At 43.4% G+C, this 18,973-nt stretch overlaps 1 protein-coding gene across 1 annotated transcript in view; it reads right to left on the reverse strand.

The window, feature by feature from the left end:
* Positions 1-14,091, reverse strand: part of GRK7 (G protein-coupled receptor kinase 7) — a 53,046-nt gene extending 38,955 nt beyond the window's left edge. The window contains exons 1-2 of the mRNA XM_056849326.1: positions 13,443-14,091; positions 11,311-11,748 (exon numbers count right to left, since the gene is read on the reverse strand). Coding sequence (XP_056705304.1) covers positions 11,311-11,748; positions 13,443-14,045 — 1,041 coding nt within the window. The 5' untranslated portion in view covers positions 14,046-14,091. The remainder of the gene's footprint in view (positions 1-11,310; positions 11,749-13,442) is intronic.
* Positions 14,092-18,973: the final 4,882 nt, after the last annotated feature.

Raw genomic sequence — 18,973 nt, forward strand, 5'->3', positions numbered from 1 at the left:
CTTTGATGGACCAACGGTCTGATTCAGTATAAGGCAGCTTCATGTGTTCATCCCCCACAGAGATGGGCTACAAGCCATCAGGAACATTATCTCAATTCAATTCAATTCAAGACCTTTATTGGCATACATAACATTATCTCAGATAATACCACAGCGAACCAGGGTACGGAACTTCGCTTATTTGTTCTCACCCATGACTACTTTGAATTTATTTATATCTTCAGATTCATGGCACTGATATGGGCACCAGCCCAGCATCACAATATACAAACATTTTCATGGCTGACTTAGAGGAATGCTTCCTCAGCTCCTGTCCACTAACTCCTGCCCTGTACCTAAGATTTATTGATATTTTCATCATCTGGACACATGAGAAGGAAGCTTTCAAGAGATTCCATCAGCACCCAAAATCAACCTCATCGTGGACAATCCATTCATGAAGTACATTTCCTGGACACCAACATGAAACTGTGCAATGGACACATGAGCATCACCTTATCAAAAAACTACTGACCATCAAACACAGCTGCAGGCTTCCAGCTACCATCTTGAACACATAAAGCAATCTATAGTTTACAGTCAAGCACTGTGCTACAATCAAATTTGTTTGAATCTCTTACACAGGGACTCTCACCTAGAGAATTTACAAAAAGCATTTTTTAAAATTAAAATACCTGCCTAGAAAAGGAGTAGATCAACAAAGTCAGCAGATCAACAAAGTCAAACTCAAAGACAGCCTGCTATAAGGCATTCACAAAGGAGGTAACACAGAAAACTACTGGTTATCTTGTAAAGCCCACAACTTAAGCTACTTCAACACATCATCAGTGACTTACAGCCTCTCCTGGACAGGGATATTTCTCTTTCAAAACCTTTGGATGGCAGGTCTTTCCTTGTTCACAGGCACCCCTCCCCCAACTCAAAACAGCTTCTCACCCACAACCATAAATCACCCAACAGGGATACAAACCCAGAAACCAAACCCCACAACCAACTTAGATGCCAACTTGTGATAATGCTGAATTAGAACTCATCAAGAAATTAAATACTACATGTCGTCATGGCTTAAACAGAAACTTGGATTTCCTTACACACTACAATCTCTAATAGCTCTACAGGACCCAATTTTTAGACATTTCAATTGGCTGTTCTTAACATATTTTATCAGACAATACCTTGTACCAATTATCCACAGAAACTATGCATCATATTTCATCACTTTGCTTATCTGTTTGAACATCTTACCTCTCTCATCCTTTATGTTTACTGATGGGTAACCATGCTGGTCTGCAGTAAAAGAGCAAGATTTGTGTCCAGTAGTAGCTTAAACATGAACAGTCAAAGCTCTCTTTGTCAGATATCTGAAATTTCTACTTGAAAGATTCTTGACAAAACTCATACTATTTCTCTCTGGCTCAACCCCCTCCCCCATAATCTTCCCCATAGGAAGAATTCTCAGTATGATTTTTGCCTTCACGTATCTGAAGAAATGAGCTGTGACTCATGAAAGCTGAAATAAATATTGTTATTCTTTAAGGCGCCACTGGGCTCTTGTTATATTTTTCAGAGATGCTTGTCTGTCATTACTGATAGAAGAATCACTGATACACTTTCAAGAAATCTCAGGGTTTTCCCTGCAAACAAACCTTGAAAATCAACTACTCTGAACAATAACTTGATTATTGTCTTGAGCACACAGGGAGGGATGTATGTAAATGAGCCAAAATAATAAATAAAGGTCCAAGATGAAATTGCATAGGGGTTCTCTTCTTGTGTAGCCTGCAATTTATGTCTATTTTGGAGACTAGTGTATTAAACTGTCCAAGAGGAGTAACCCTAGAACTGGAGGAAGACGACAATGGAAGGGCATATAGAGGAAAACGTGCCCTCCAGCCACAGATAATATTACCCAGCTGGGCTTCTGTTGACTCTTTATGAATTGTTCCTGCAACGTTCTTTCCCTCTGTTTTTGATGTCTGCTATTCAAGGAAGCCATATGTTCTGATTTGTGGTGGAGACAGATGCAAATTATTGCTGGCTTTTATATATTCACAGCGATAACAGCTGTTGCATCTTTGCCCCAGTAGACTCCGGTACAACCAGAGAGCTTTGTTAAACCTAGCATGGTCTAATAAGCTAATTAAACTTGCACAACACTTCCTCTGTGCCATCTTAAAACTGTTATAATCTGCAGACTAGGGTTTACCCATCACATCCAATAAAGTCTTTCTTCTCCCGCCCCTCCACTTCGGCTAATCCTGTCAGAAGTTATGTTGAACTTGAAAGCTTGCTTACTACTTTGTGCTTTGTTGGTTGGTCCTTATAAAGATTGTTCTGGGTAATGAACCAACATAGCTACTTGCAATTCCAACCCCAAAAGAATAATCCTGACAATTAAAGGCCCAGTCAAGCTAAATACTTTAAAGCCCCATCAATTTCAATGGGAAAATTAACCATATGTTTATCATCTTTCCATTGAAACTATTGCTTAACTTTGCTCCAGTTTTCCTTATTAACTGGAGAACATATTCCACAGAAACAACTTATGAACTACTTGTTTACAGGCTGATGGTAGCAAGAAATAAAACAGCTCCAGCTGCATTGCACACCTTTCTCTTGTGCCCATATAGATACTCCTTGCATGAGAATTACACACATTATTTCAATCACAGGTTTACAAATACATTGTGTCTCACTAATAATGTTTTATAGTGTAGGGAACTTGGCACCCTAGGCTATCAAATTACAGTTTCGCCATGGTTGGCTGGTTTAAATGTCAAGATTCCACAGAAGAACCAGAGCTGGTAGCAGCTGTTGGTGGTAGGTTGTTGGTGTTGGCTGAGCAAAAGCTGGAACAGCAATGAAATCACTATGGAAAGGTTTGTAAAGTTATAATATATATATATATATATATATATATATATATATATGTTATTAACATTATAGCACACTCCTTGCTCTTGAAATCTTCACCCTGCCCACGCAGGAAGAATGATGTCACTTACAGAGTTGATGCAAGGGTAAAAGAAAGTTGAGGAAAATATTGTGCATTTCACCATTAATGTGTTTCATCATGAAGTTTACAACATGACATTATTTTGCAGCCATTGCAAGGGAGGTTCAGATCAATCACTCCATGACTTATCCACAGTTTGTATATGCTTCATATGTTCTTGCGATAATTGAAAAACCTTGGTTGCTAGAGTTCTGGTTTTCAGCTCAGGATTCCTAACGCTGCTCTTCTAAAATTTAAAGAGCACAAGCAGAAAACCCATGAGAACTTTTGGAGGGGGGAGGGGAGGTCTAATTTCCCTAGTCTTCCCCCCTTACTTTTCTCCTTTGCCTGTCTTTGGCAGTGCCTGCAGACTTCCCCCTTGCCTTCTCTCCCATCCACATACCTATTTTACCTTTTATGTTTCTCCCCTTGGCAGCCTCGGCCTTCACTCATCCACCTTTTTCTGTTCACCCACCATCTTCAGCTTTCCCTTTTCACCTTTTTTTGCAGCTGCCCCCCTCCAGCTTTCCTTTCTCTTCTTCGTATCGTCTACCTTTTTAAAGTCTTTTTCTCTTTCCCCCTTCCACTGTGCTGACACTAACCAAGGCATGGAACCCTCGGCAATGTTGGTTGGAAGTTGCCTAGCAACCCCCAAAATGGCTGGTGCTGTGTCACGATGTAGTCTTTGAGGATTTCAATGGCATTCTTTTCTTAAAGAAGCAGGGATTGCTGCTATGATTTTAGGGTTTTCTTAACCCAAAATGTATTGTTTATACATTTCATATTTTGGCATACCTGGGGTTTCCCTCAGGTTTGTAGCAAAATACCCCCTATCTGTACATCCACACTCTGATGCTACTGTTCAGAATTATATATAATGATTACTTGTATTCCTGCATATAGTTAGTTGATTTGTATGAACAGTTGCTGTATATGGCTGTCACGTTGTTGACAATTTGTTATGTCCTATCCAAAGCCACCTTTGTTTTTTTGATAGACATTTTTACACATATTACATAGCCCCGAATCAACTATTATACTACACAGACCTAGTCAAATTGAAGTCCTTACTACAGACAGAGCCCCGTGGCGCAGTGGTAAGCTGCAGTACTGCAGTCCAAGCTCTGCTCACGACCTGAGCTCGATCCTGACAGAAGTCGGTTTCAGGTAGCCGGCTCAAGGTTGACTCAGCCTTCCATCCTTCCGAGGACAAAGTCCGCCTAGAAAACGTCGGGATGTGTCGTCACCCTAGGGGTCAGGAATGACCCGGTGCTGGCACAGGGGACCTTTACCTTTCCCCCCCCCCACTACATTGTAGTTACAGGGCATTTCCCCATAAGAAAAAATTGTGGCCAATTTGCGCCTTGGACTGAATTTAAAATTCATACTGCAGCTCACAGCATGACAGCTACACCCTTATTAAAAGGCAGAGAAGCAGTGGCCATTTCCATTAGATGCAGGCATATACAAAATACCAATTGTCCAACTATATTTATTTGTTCCCTTCCCATATGTGACAGTTACTAATATGTACAATTGTATACCTAATAACAGAACTGACTTTACAATAATACCTTTTTGGCTGACACAACTTTGTCTGCCTGCTTGCCTTTGGGATCGGATCCTAATGGTTTTCTTCTAGAAATTGGACCTATTTTTACTCCCAAAGTGAAGATGCCTTGTTTTACTTTGTGATGCTATCTCCTCCAGCCTGGATTTAGAAAAAAAATCATATTTTTCCCCTTTTCCCCATCCAATTCCTTCTTCTATGGAAGCAGGCATCACACTGCTGTCCTTTTCCCAACCTGCTGCCAATGCCTCTCAAGATGAATCTATTCATCATGGAAGGCAAAAGTTAGTACAACTTCATATACTCTGTCTCTCACAGAAGACTTCCACACGGTGGAAGTCCCACCTTTGGAAGCCCCACTATTGCTGCACTGCTGCAGCGGACTGGAAGTGGGGCTTACGGATAGTTGCTCACATTTTTCACCTGTCCCAGTCCACTTAGTGCGCCCCACATGCCACCAGAGTGCTTTTTCAAGGTAACTGACATAGCAATACACAATTATATTGGTATATTGATATACTAGAAGAAGAAGAAGAAGAAGAAGAAGAAGAGTTGGTTTTTATATGCTGACTTTCTCTACCACTTAAGGGAGACTCAAACCGGCTTACAATCACCTTCCCTTTCCCTCTCCACAACAGACACCCTGTGAGGTAAGTGGGGCCGAGAGAGCTCTTAATAGAGCTGTAACTTGCCCAAGGTCACCCAGCTGGTTTCGTGTGTAGGAGTGGGGAAACAAATCCAATTTACCAGATTAGCCTCCCCGGTTCTCCAGATCAGACTCCACCACTCTTAACCACCACACCACGCTGGCTCCCTCTACTAGTAACTATTTAAAGCAAAAACCTAAAATCTTGGTGACTGCAGCTGTTCAATCACTTGCCACCAACTTTTTTCCTTCCCTACCAGTGATATTTGGTTGAATGTGCTTCCATCGAATCATAGAGTTGGAAGGGACCACCAGGATCATCTAGTCCAACCCCCTGAACAATGCAGGACATTCCAAGCTATCGCCCCCCCCCATGACCCATACTCCATGCCCAGAAGATGGCCAAGGTGCCCTCCCTCTCATGATCTGTCTAAGGTCATAGAATCAGCATTGCTGACAGATGGCCATCTAGATTCTTCTTAAAAACCTCCAGGGAAGGAGAGTTTACCACCTCCTGAGGAAGTCTGTTCCACTGAGGAGCCACTCTGTTAGAAAATTCTTCCTAATGTCTAGACAGAAACTCTTTTGATTTAATTTCAACCCGTTGGTTCTAGTCCGACCTTCTGGGGCAACAGAAAACCACTCCGCACCATCCGCTATATGACAGCCCTTCAAGTACTTGAAGATGGTTATCATATCACCTCTCAGCCTTTTCTTCAGGCTAAACATACCTACCTCCTTCAACCTTTCCTCATAGGATTTGGTCTCCAGACTAGGGCTGTTGAAAAAAAAATCGGTATAGTTAGGCTTCGGCAAAATTCGGCCCGTTTTTATTCGGGCCGTGCTGAAGTCTGAACTCCCCCGCTTCGGATCCCCGGAAATTTGGGGGGATCCGGAGTTCGGGGGAAAATTCGCCCCCCGCGCGCCTTCAGGGGGATTCCCTGAAGGCACGCGGGGGGGGGGCTTTAAAGAAGCCCCTCTGTGCTGTCTGCGCAGGCAGCGCAGAGGGTTTCCAGACCCCCCCCCAGCCCTGCCGGGACTCCCGGCAGGGCTGGCGGGGGGCTGGCAAGACCCTCTGCACTGTCTGCGCAGACAGTGCAGAGGGGCTTGCCAGCCCCCCGCCAGCCCTGCCGGGAGTCCTGGCAGGGCTGGGGGGGGGCTTTAAATAGATCTGTGCCTCCTGGCTGGGAGGCGCAGATCTATTTAAAGGGCCCGCTGCGCGCCTCCAGGGAAGTTCCCTGGAGGCGCGCAGGGGGACTTCAAACAGATCTGCACCTCCCGGCCTGGAGGCACAGATCTATTTAAAGCCCCCCCAGCCCTGCCGGGACTCCCGGCAGGGCTGGCGGGGGGTTGGCAAGCCCCTCTGTGCTGTCTGCGCAGACAGCGCAGAGGGGCTTGCCAGCCCCCCGCCAGCACTGCCGGGAGTCCCGGCAGGGCTGGGGGGGGGGCTTTAAATAGATCTGGGCCTCCCGGCCGGGAGGCACAAATCTATTTAAAGGGCCCGCCGCACGCCTCCAGGGAAGCTCCCTGGAGGCGCGCGGGGGGGGGGGGAACAGATCTGCGCCTTCCAGCTGGAAGGCACAGATCTGTTTAAAGGGGCCGAATTCGCTGAATTTATTCGGGAACACCCCAAACTCAGCGAATTTGGCTCCCCGGTTTCCCCCCCTTTTTGAGTTCGGTTCGTCCAAACCGAAAAACTGCTGAATTGCGGGAAATTCGGCTGTTTTTCGGTTCTGACGAAACCGAATCAACAGCCCTACTCCAGACCCCTCACCATCTTTGTTGCCCTCCTCTGGACACGTTCCAGCTTGTCTACATCTTTCTTAAATTGCTGTGCCCAAAACTGAACACAGTACTCTAGGTGAGGTCTAACCAGAGCAGAGTAAAGCGATACCATCACTTCGCGGGATCACTTTACTATAACGGGCTGCAGAACCAAAGCCAGAAAAAGTTGCAACAGTAATTCTAAGTCTGTACTGCTGCCATCATTAAGCCCTTCATGAAGATGTTATCTGGTTTTTCACCATGGAAACATGTCTAACAATGTCAAACAGAAAATAAAACATTACACAATTTAATGTTATAATAGTTATAAATTTTGGATCCATACTGCATTCATGTCTGAGCAGCACATGGGACTTATGTCCATTCCAGTAATGTAGCAGCTATTGGCAACTTAGGCTGCTTTCCCATGGGGATTTCTCCCTCCATGGAATATAGCATTTCCCTGTATTTTTTTAAACCTTCCACATGACATTGTACAATTTCCGAGTATGACTTGTGGGGATTCCAGGGCTTTCTCCTCTGAGGCAAAGGAAAAACCCCTTTTCTCCAACTCAAACGAACAAGTGCAGGGTGGCTGTTGATGGAACATCATAAGAACATAAGCAAAGCCATGCTGGATCAGACCAAGGCCCATCAAATACAGCAGTCTGTTCACATAGTAGCCAACCAGGTGCCTCTAGGAAGCCCACAAACAAGATGACTGCAGCAGCATCCTGCTTGCATTTCATAGCACCTAATGTAATAGGCATGCTCCTCTGATACTGGAGAGAATAGGTATGTATCATCATGTCTAGTATTATTTTTGACTCATAGCCATGGATAGCCTTATCCTCCATGAACATGTCCACTCCCCTCTTAAAGCCTTCCAATCATCACCACATTCTGGGGCATGGAGTTACACAATTTAACTATGCATTGTGTGAAGAAATACTTCCTTTTATACGTTTTGAATCTCTCACCCTCCAGTTTCAGCAGATGACCCCGCAATCTAGTATTATGAGAGAGGGAGAAAAGTTTCTCCCTGTCCACTCTCTCTACACCATGCATCATTTTAGAGACCTCTATCATGTCTCCCCTTAACCGCCTTCTTTCTAAGCTAAACAACCCTAAGCGTTTCAACCGCTCCTCATAGGGCAACTGCTCTAGCCCATGATCATTTTAGTTGCTTTTTTCTGCACCTTTTCAAGCTCTGCAGTATCCTTTTTTAGGTGTAGTGACCAGAACTGTAGAGTATTCCAAGCATGGTCTCATCATAGATTTGTACAAGAGCAATATGATAGAAGCAGTTTTATTCTCTCTTTCTTGTCTAATTATGGCCAGCATGGAATTTGCCTTTTCACAGCAGCTGCACACTGGGTTGACATCTTCATCGAGTTATCCACTACCACCCCAAGATATCTTTTCTCTGTTGCTGCTAGCACAGATCCCATCAGTGTATATGTGAAGTTTGGATTTTTTTGCCCCAATATGCATTATTTTACACTTGCTCACACTGAATTGCATCTGCCAATTTAATGCCCACTCCTCCAGTTTGAAAAGATCCTTTTAGAGCTCTTCACAGTTTGTTTTTTGTTTTAACAACCCTAAATAATTTGATACCATCTGCAAACTTGGCCATCTCGCTTTTCACCCCCAAGTCCAGGTCACTGATGAACAGGTTGGAAAGAACTGGTCCCAACACAGATCCCTGAGGGACCCCATTGCTCACATCCCTCCATTGTAAGAACTGACCATTTATTCCTACTTTCTGCTTCCTATTTTTCAGCTGGCTCTCAATCCATAAGAGGATGCTCTTCCAGCAGCCAATCTGGGCAGATAGGCAGAGCTAAATTCCACCTTCAAAATGGTGAAGCCTCATATTCCTCCCCATAGCCCTTTAACTGGCTTTTTAGAAGTTCACAGCAGAGATGTGCTGTCCTTTAAACAGTGGCTCAACTGTGAAAGGGGAAAGAGTACTATATTGCTAAGATTTCTTGCCATTATGGAAGAGTTTCTATTATGCCCACATCAAACAATACATTCATTCCAAAGCTTGGTTTAGGCAATGGTTGGCATAAGATATTGCATTGTGACATTTCTTGTAATGGATATTTGGGAATTGAAAGAAACAACAAAATGCTGTCAATGGATAATTAAAATACTTTTTACCGTTCCATAAACTGGAACTATTCATTTGTTGGATTTAACAGTTACAACTGAATCCTAATTTGAAGTACTTAGATCCTAACAGCACTTGCACAAGAAAAAACACACAAGAAATATAGGAAAATAAAAATATGGGATGTATGTTTCTTCTAACATCTGGGTCTATGCATTGTATGCAAGCCAGAAGAATTCTAGCAAGTGGGTTTTTAATGGTTTGTTAATTTTAATGATTTTATGCTGTGTTATGATCTTACTTTGTGAGCGCCCATGAGAAGGGGTGTATACATTTGTAAATCTGCCTTGGCAACCCTAATCAGGTGGAAAGTTGGCATAAAAGTGTTTCAAAATATATAAAATTTAATAGATTCTGTTGTCATACATTCACATTGCACAGCAAAGTAATGGCCTGTGGTGACTATGAACTGATCCTTATTTAACCCATCTTAATAGCAGTTTTGCAAGAAGAGCACACAAAAGAAGGTGCATTGGATAGTAGTGCAATGCATGACATTGTGCTGAGAGGTACATTGGATAACCAGATAGATGTACCACCTTTTGATTACTCCAATTCACCTTTCTTATATAAGACTTGAAACGTGTCTCCATTTATGTAACCCAATGGATTTTCCTTGTGCAACTGCCATTGAGACAGGAGCAGTTTATAATCAGCACAGGTATTAACAGACTACACACTTCAAACTTTAGTAGGTTAAAACGGCCAACAGGTTCTCTTCTTGTTGTTTGGAGATGGCAGGAAGACATACTGCAATGAAGTTTCACAGATCTTGGAATTGGAAACTGTGTAGAGCGTGGTGTAGCGGTTAAGAGTGGTGGTTTGGAACAGTGGATTCTGATCTGGAGAACCGATTTGATTCCAGACTCCTCCACATGAGCAGTGAACTGGATTTGTTTTCCCACTCGTACACATGAAGCCAGCTGGGGAAGGGAAGGTGCTTGTAAGCCAGTTTGATTCTTCCTTACGTGGTAGAGAAAGTCGGCATATAAAAACCAACTCTTCTTCTTTTATTAAGAAGCTGGTTCGTAGGTGTCAGGGAGTGTTACAGTTGTTCTCTGATATCAAACCACTGGAGCTAGGCACCGGATAATGAATAGTATGTAGTTTTGCCTCTCAGAATTCATGCTTGGGAAAAGTTGGGGATGGTTCCCTTGTCGACAGAGTTACTTCATTTGAGGCTAGAATTGAACTTTTCCCCAGATCAGCCTGATCAGTATTATTTTTAATATGTGGCTTAGATTATCTGATCTATTGGAACCTTTTGTTGTTAAGCACTTTCCCCTGCTTGTTACACATTTTGACTTGGAATGTGCAGGTGGATCTGTGGCAGGCTGCTGTCTGGATTGAGGCACTGCACTTTTAAAAAATAAAACCTTAAAAGAAAGAGTTCTTTACAACATGGGGCACAAATTAGATATCAGAGAGGGTTTTTTAAATTACATACAAGCATTCATAGAACGGCATCCATTCATTAATTACTGCAATCAAATTCATAGATTGACTATTGCAAAACAAGAGATCTTACCATGTGTCCAACAGACTTTATTGGTGATATACCAGTTTCTTTTACCTGTCCTTTTTGAAATTTGATGATGGAAGACATTTACATTGTTTGCATACTTGCAGATTTGTATGTTTCTAAATAAAGTATTTTTTTAAAAACACGGGGCACAAATGAGATGGAAATTCCATGCAAGCTGCATTGACGTCAGCAGTAGAGCACTTGTACTGGTCCTGTTGTCACTGAAGACTGCACAGAAAAATTTTCCACTAGATTGCACCCTCAGTAATTGGAAAGAACATGTACACTGATACTAATGTTATAGTATTATTGTAGACCCTTGCAGGACAAAGTATTTCTATTGACAGAAAACATTTGGATGGCTTAAAACCTCAAAAGAACATGATTTGTTTTTTTTTTAGGTATGGATTTTATATATAAAAAAACAGGCACACCAGTCTGGTTGCTACACAGCACAGCCAAATAGTTCATTAACCAAATCCTCTTACCACCTGTCATTTAGAATGAAATGACCACATAAGGTCCTTAGCGAGGAACAAATTGTAAGGAAGTAAAGCCTGGGCTCAGTGCATTTGGAAATAGTACAGTCTCATCTGCCATACATGCTGCCCTGCAGTGAACTCTCACTTACCCTTTGGGTGACGGGTTTTTCCTCCTTCATTTTTACCGCCAAGCCAAGATCAGACAACCTACAGTTGCCATGGTCATCCAAGAGAACATTCTCTGGTTTCATGTCCCTGTACAGGATCTTCATGGAGTGAAGGTGCAGTAAGCCACAAGTGATCTGAGCCGAGTAGTAGAGGACCCTATCCATCTTCAAGCCTAGTTCCCCCACACTGTAAATGTGAAATCTAAGATCTCCTCCATTCATGATGGTCATCACCAGGCACAGGTCAGTTTTGGTCTGATAAGCATAGGCCAGTGAGACTACGAAACGGCTGTTGACTTTCTCAAGGATCTGCTTCTCCAGCAGAGCCATCTTTTCACCATTTTTCTTTTTTAGTCTTTTTTTGTCCAGCTTCTTACAGGCATACATTTTGCCAGTGCTTTTCACCTGGATAGCACAAACCTAAAGCAGCAAGAGAAAAGGAATGGAGTCTATGTAAGTTGGAACTGGAGGCAGCAGATGTCCCTTTATTGCCAAATCATATTATAACATCTATTTGCTTCAGTCGTTGCTAGTAACTTATTTACAATGCAAGCCTAAGGACCTTTTCCTGGGAGTAAGGAGAAGACCTGCTTAGGTTTGCTTTCTTAGATGGTAACCATCTTAGCAAAGGCTGTGCAATGGTTGGGTTTTTTAAGATGCTGTGTACACTGCTGGAACTCTACCTGTTGATGGACGAACCAGTTGGAATCGGTAGCAACGGACTTGACTAGTTGCCTAGAGGCCACGCTAAAGTGGTTGAGATTGAGCCTGTTGAAACTTAATCCATCTAAGACAGGGGTCCTGTGGCTGAGCCAGACCTAAGACTAGGATGGGGGCTACAGTTACCAGCTCTTGATGGGACACAATTAGAGCCAACACCGTCCATCAGGAGTCTGGGGGTCATCCTGGATGCGTTGCTGACCATGGAACAGATGTTCTCGACTGTTACCAGGATGGCTTGTTATCACCTGTGCCATGCTTGGCAATAAGCCCCCTACCTGTCTTGCTCCAACTTGGCCACAGTGATCCATGCAACAGTCACCTCCAGGCTGGATTACTGAAACTTGCTTTATGTAGAGCTGCCCCTGAGACTACTCCAGAAGCTTCAATTGGTACAGAATACAGCTGCGCGGGTCCTAAAAAGGACCCCTTAGAGAGTTTCTGTTCAACTTATTCTCCCCCAGTTGCATTGGCTGATACGCTTCCAGATCTGGTTCAGTGTGCTAGTTTTAACCTTTAAAGCCCTTTATGGTCTGGGACCCTCATACCTGCAGGACTGCCTCTCCCACTATCTCCCCCCAAAGATGCTTTGTTCTAGTTCTCAAAATTTACTGGAAGTTCCTGACCCAAGAGCAGTCCAATTGACCTTGGCCAGGGCAGGGCGTTTTTAGCCTTGGCCCCTGCCTGGTTGAATTCTCTGTCTGAAGAGAGCAGGGCCCTGCAGGATCTGGCCCAGTTCTGCAGGACCTGCAAAATGCAGATGTTCCACCAGGCACATGGTTGAGGACTTTTGGCTGCTCTATTACATTCACCAGTCACTGGGCAGAGTTCCCACTCTTCTATATGCGGTACTTGGTCCCACTCCCCACATACTATGCGGATGGTCTGTCAGTAATAGGAGTCAACTCTGCTGGAGCTTACAGTGCCATTTGTATTATTTTTTAATATTTTATGGCATTTAATCTGTTTTACCTAATTTCAAATGTATATTTGACTTGTTTCCCGCTCCGAGCCCCGCTATAGTGAGGGTGGTGGCGGCAAGATATAAATCTAAACATTAATTAATTAAATAAATCAATATTAAATAACAGTAGCAGTCTTAGCTGTTTCCACTGGGAAACCTACTCTAACTTGCCAAAGACATAATGAGCCACTCTGACCGATATGGAGAAAGGGAATGAATACAGAAAATAAATAAGTAGATATCAGCCTAATGCCTTTTACTAACAGCAAAACGGGATAAAGATGGGCCAGCATCACAGTAGGTCTTGTCTATACTGGAAGTAGCTAGCTAGCTGCTCAATTCTTGAAATGTAAATGAAGTCCTGTTCACTACATTGCTAAGGCTCAACTGTTGGCATGTTACAGAGAAAGATTAAAAAGTTGGTCCTTACCTCTCCAAAGCCTCCCTTGCCTAAAATTCGGAACTCTTCGAAATGTTTCTCGCTCACAGGTTGTTTTTCAAAAGCTTTCCATTGCAAGAACTTCTCAAAAAATGGGCTTTCCTGGAATTCTTCAAAGGGTTTTCCTTTAAGAAAAGCCTTTGTTTCTTCAATGGCCAATAACATGATATTTTCAAAATCATTCTTAGTGGCTGCCTGGCACTTTTTGCTCAAATCTGGACTGAGAAATTTCAAGTAGCTATTGCTGTTACTTTTCAGGTATATGTTGACCAGACCTTCGAGGATGCTGTTCTTGATTTTATCCTCTGCCAATTCCCAGTTATTTGCTTCATCATAGAACTCACTGGCCAGCAAGTATTCCGCCTCAGAATCCAAAAATTCCTTGAAAAACATCCTACCAATGGGCTGTTTCTCACAGACGTGCTCAAACTCCACTTTAATGGAATTTCTGAGTTCATCGAATTCTTCGATCTTTGGCAGCGCAAGGCTCCTGCGCCTTTTCTGCATTTCCTTCTGGTCAGCATCTCCACTTTTCCTGGCCTGTAGATACGCTGTGTTGGCAATCAAGTTATCCAGTCCCCCCATGTCACACATTTTGGTGACCTGTTAGCGTGGCAGAACCAAGCTGGGGCAAAACCACTGTGTAGGTCTGGTGCGGCAGCCCTGGTACGGCTTGCCTTGTTCCACGGTCTTGATATGCTTGTGGGCTTCACAGAAATGCTTGGGAGACTGGTTGCTTTAGCATTAAATACCTCTCAAGGATTTTTCACTAAGTACCTTTAGGTTACGTACCATTTGTGGAAAGCAGCTGATAAGAGGTTTCTCTCTAAGGAGCTTTGCGTTTACTATCTATAGCTAAATGAATGACATCCCAGGAAAACCTGCTCCCTACCACCAATGCCTAGTAGGCATTTCTCAACACAAACTGCTCCCTACTCCTAAAGCATGAGACACCTGTTACACCACCCTGAGCCCAGGATCTATGCTCACAAGAACCATATGACACCCTGTTTCTTCAAAGAACCATTATCACCTCCTGACACCCCTACCCCAATCCACAGCAACTTTGACTGCAGCAACAGTCTTTGAAAGGGGCTTTCAAAAGGGGAATAATATACTTCCTGCATTTTTCTTTGCTGCAAAACATTTAGCAAAAAGAAAACACTATTCAGAATCGCAGTTCTCACAAAGATGGCAAAAAGTGGGATGAGAAGAGAACTAGGAGAAAATGAGATTTAAGTAATTATTCAGTCCTAGAGTCTAAAGCCTTCCCCCCCCCCCAATCTGGGTCATACCCACAGCAAGTCAGTTTCATGAACTGCATTTATGCTGCACAAAACATTTGCTGCTGTCATACACAGCGAATCGGCTTAGACAAAGAGCAAGCAAAGAATGACCATCATTCTATAAATAAGAATGATCCCATGTACAATTAAAACAATTACTCTTCCTCATCATATGGCAGAGTAAGAAATTGAAAGCTGCTTACAACACAAGATATTCCTTAAACTTCCGCATTGTTTTTATTGCCCAACTACAACTTCGGTATCACAACTTTCAGTGTAATCCTAAAACCTCTTTCTTAGGAGTAAACTGAATAGTCCTGAGTAGGATTCTGAGTAAATCTGCTTAGGCTTGCTCCCTTACAAGGCAGTTCTAAGAACACATTCTCAGCAACAAGCCCAAATTAATAAAATGGGACTTACTTTGACCTGCTTAAGATTGCTCTCCAAGCACGCATGCTCAGAATACTTATTTGGGTCTATTCACTGGGGCTCACTCCCAGGCTTGCACTGTTACAGTATACTCCTAAACAGAGTTGTACCATTTTAAATCCATTGCAGTCAATGGGCTCAGAAGAAGAAGAGTTGGTTTTTATATGCCGACTTTCTCTACCACTTAAGGCAGAATCAAACTGGCTTACAATCACCTTCCCTTCCCCTCCCCACAACAGACACCCTGTGAGGTAGGTGAGACTACACACGCAGCTGGCTTTATGTGTAGGAGTGGGGAAACAAATCCAGTTCACCAGATTAGCCTCCGCTGCTCATGTGGAGGAGTGGGGAATCAAACCGGTTCTCCAGATCAGACTCCACCGCTCCAAACCACTGCTCCTAACCACTACACCATGCTGTACAGGACTACATTGTTACAGTGCATTCCTAAGGAGAGTTACTCCAGTCTCAGCCTAGGCTTAGACTGGAGTAACTCTCCTTAGGAATGCACTGTTAGACCCCTAAATACCAGGCTCAGATCTAAATTTTGCCTTCAGGTCTTCATTAATTCTAATAAATGAATGGCTGACTATATTGTCCTAATACTTCATTATAAAGGATTGCTGTGATCTGTTTTACTGGCTTTTGCTAGAGATGCAAAGGCCAGAAAACTAAAAACCCTGGAAAAAAATATTTTTCTGAAGACTTATTTATTCCTTATATTTATAGCCCACCCCTCATTTCCAGCAAGCCGGGCTCAAACTTTCCCCCAGTTTTTACAATGGAAAAATTGGAAAATTTGGGGCTGCACTGGAAAAAAAACCCTCCTACAAAATATGTTATTTTTTAGAATAGGCAAAATGCGTCTTAAGGCAAAATTTCTCAACCTTAAAATGTATAGCATGAAAAAGTTTAAGACCTGTCACCAAGTTTTCCAATGAAAAAAATGCAAAAATTTGAGGAGCCCTTAAAAAAAACAACCCTCCTATGAAATACTTTCTCTTTCTGATTGAGGGAAAACCTTGTCTTACAAAGCATTTCATTCATTCCAAATGTACAGCACGAAAAAGCCTGAGGACTAATGGAAAGACTGGGAAATTTTGGAGAGCACTAAAAAAAAAAAGCCTTTTATACTGTAGGCATATGCAATCATTTCAGAATTTTTGTTTGTTTAAATGTAAATAATTTTGGCAACAATTAATATGCTATTATGATAATAACATTATTAAAGAGATCAGAGTTTTCAATGTTACAAAGGTCATTTATGCACGGTTGCTTTAACCTCCTTTATTCCCTGTTTCAGCCAGGGTCAAAGTAACCCGGGTTGGGGGAAACTGTATGCATTGGCTGGAATGATCAGGGATGAAACTGTGCTAATGGAGGCATGAATACAGAAAAGCAGTCTCCCAAGTTCAAATCAAGTCCCACACCTTAAAATGCTGCTCTGTAACTGGCTGACTTCGCAACTCACCCTGAGATAAACTTCCTTCCTCCCCAAACCCAACTGCCACATAAAAAAGCATTTTAAGAATAAAAAACAAAAACCGGAGCGATCTGAAAGAAGGGAAGGGGGAAAACCAAGCCTCGTTTTTAAAAAGCCTTTCTTTTGCTCAGAAAGAGCTCCGAGGTAGCAGGAAGCAGGAAGCACTTGACTCCCTGTCTCTACACACTGCTTCGTGATTGGCTGTGAGAGAAGCCAATCTTCTGTGCTTCCCCTGTTTGGCTGCCTTGAAGAGGGGTTTGGAGAAAGGTGTACGTTCGCTCTGTTGCTCTGGAATGAGCCAGGAAGAACGGTTTGACTCGGTCCCGAAGAGGAATGGGAAAAGCCGGGTTCGTTTTGCGTTGAAGCAGTGTTGAGCTTCCAAGGAATAAGGTAACGTGCATTCCCAAAAAATTGATCCTGGCTGAAACAGGGAATAAAGAAGGGTTAAGCGACCATGCATAAAACACCAACGTTGGTTTAATATACAAACGTGCTGGTAGTCCTATCTATTGTGACTCTTTGACAGTGTTTCTGTCCAAATAATCATATATATGTGTGGCCCCCATCTGGGGATATCTAAAACCATGGATTGGGGCCATAGTAACGCCCCAGGTTTGCTAAGAAATCTGAAATCACACACAAAAAACCACTATGGGGTTTAAATACCCATTGTCTGTGCGTGCAGGTTTACAGTATAATCCTACAGTTGTACCATTTTAAATCCATTGCAATCAATGGGCTCAGGATTCTTCTTAGGACTACATTGTTAGACTCCTAAAACCCAGAACCCAGCAGCCACAGGAAGCCACTCCGCACCTGGTGGATACCAGATGGCACTCCAGGGCCTGGCCATGGCAGTAGCAGATGCAAGGAGTCACCCTAGCCATGGCAGATGCTGTGAGCCACTCTGAGCATGGTGTGGTGGCAACAGATGTCAAGAGAGGCTCTGGGCCTGGCTGTGGCAGATGCCAGGAGTATACGATATACTCCTAGGCACCACCACTGGGCTCAAAGTTTGGTGGTGGGAAGTGGAGCCGTGCCAGGTCCAGTGATGGCGGGGAGGGGGGGAGATGGGAGTCCCCCTTATGGCCCTGCCACCTCCACAGCCACCAAAGCTCCCAAATTGGGGAAGAAGAGAGGGAGATTATCTGAGGGAGGAGGAAAGAGAAAGAAGGGGAATATCTGAGGGAGGGGGGAAGAAAGAAAAAGAAGGGGGCATTGTCTGTGGGAGGGGGGAGTGAAAGAGGGATTGTCTGTGAGAGAAAAAACCCAGAAATTGTCTGAGGGAGGTGAAGAGAAAGAGAAAGGAGGGAGATAGTCTGGGAGAAAGAGAGGGGAAAGAGAGGGGCAGATTGACAAGGGGTGGGAGAAAGAGGGGGAGATTGACAAGGAAGGGGTGAAGGGAGAAAGAGGGAAGAGAGGATTGCTAGAGAAGGGGTGGGAGAGAAAGGGGAAAGACTGACATAGCAGGGGTGAGAGGTGAAGGGGGTGAGGGAAGATTCCTAGATAAGGGGAGGAGAGGGGGAACTTTGACAGAGAAGGGGGAGGGAAGGAAGCAAAGGCAGGGGAATGCCTCCTCCCCGCAAATTTCTTGTGAGTCCCCACTTATACACTTTGCATTTCTAGAAAATTAGTCTTCTACTTGTGTTGGATGCAAAAAGCCAGACCCCGTTCAATGGCACAGACCCACCAAGAACAGGGACGACTCAGGTTCTTTTACACTTCCTTCACTTGGACCCCTAGAGATTGCATTAGAATGAGCTATACAGTTCTATTCCACGTTGGATTATCCTGGAAGACTTAATCCCATTTGGACAAAGGACGATTTGGTTTGGACCAGACCATCTATTTGTCATGGTAGTTCAGAGCCATTACCAGATTCTTGATGGAGACAGGACCATATTGTATATGGCTCTGACTGGTGAAAGTAGCCTCTGATATCAGAGATAGGGATTTGTGTGGGACTGGAAAAATAATCTTGTCATTGGTTCTTGTACGTTATCCGGGCTACGTGACCGTGGTCTTGGTATTTTCTTTCCTGATGTTTCGCCAGTAGCTGTGGCAGGCATCTTCAGAAGAGTAACACTGAATTAATGAGTAACACTCATTAGCACATTATCTTGATACTTACAGGACAATGATTAGCACATTACCCGGGCTGTGTAACTGTGGTCTTGGAATTTTCTTTCCTGATGTTTCGCCAGCAGCTGTGGCAGGCATCTTCAGAGTAGTAACATTGAAGGATGGTGTCTCTCAATGTCAAGTGTTTAGGAAAAGTCAGAGAGGGGTTGGGTTTGAGCTGAGTACTGTCCTGCAGACGTAAT

Source organism: Euleptes europaea, chromosome 5 (genome assembly GCF_029931775.1).
Source record: "Euleptes europaea isolate rEulEur1 chromosome 5, rEulEur1.hap1, whole genome shotgun sequence".
In the NCBI taxonomy this organism is placed as follows: domain Eukaryota; kingdom Metazoa; phylum Chordata; class Lepidosauria; order Squamata; family Sphaerodactylidae; genus Euleptes; species Euleptes europaea.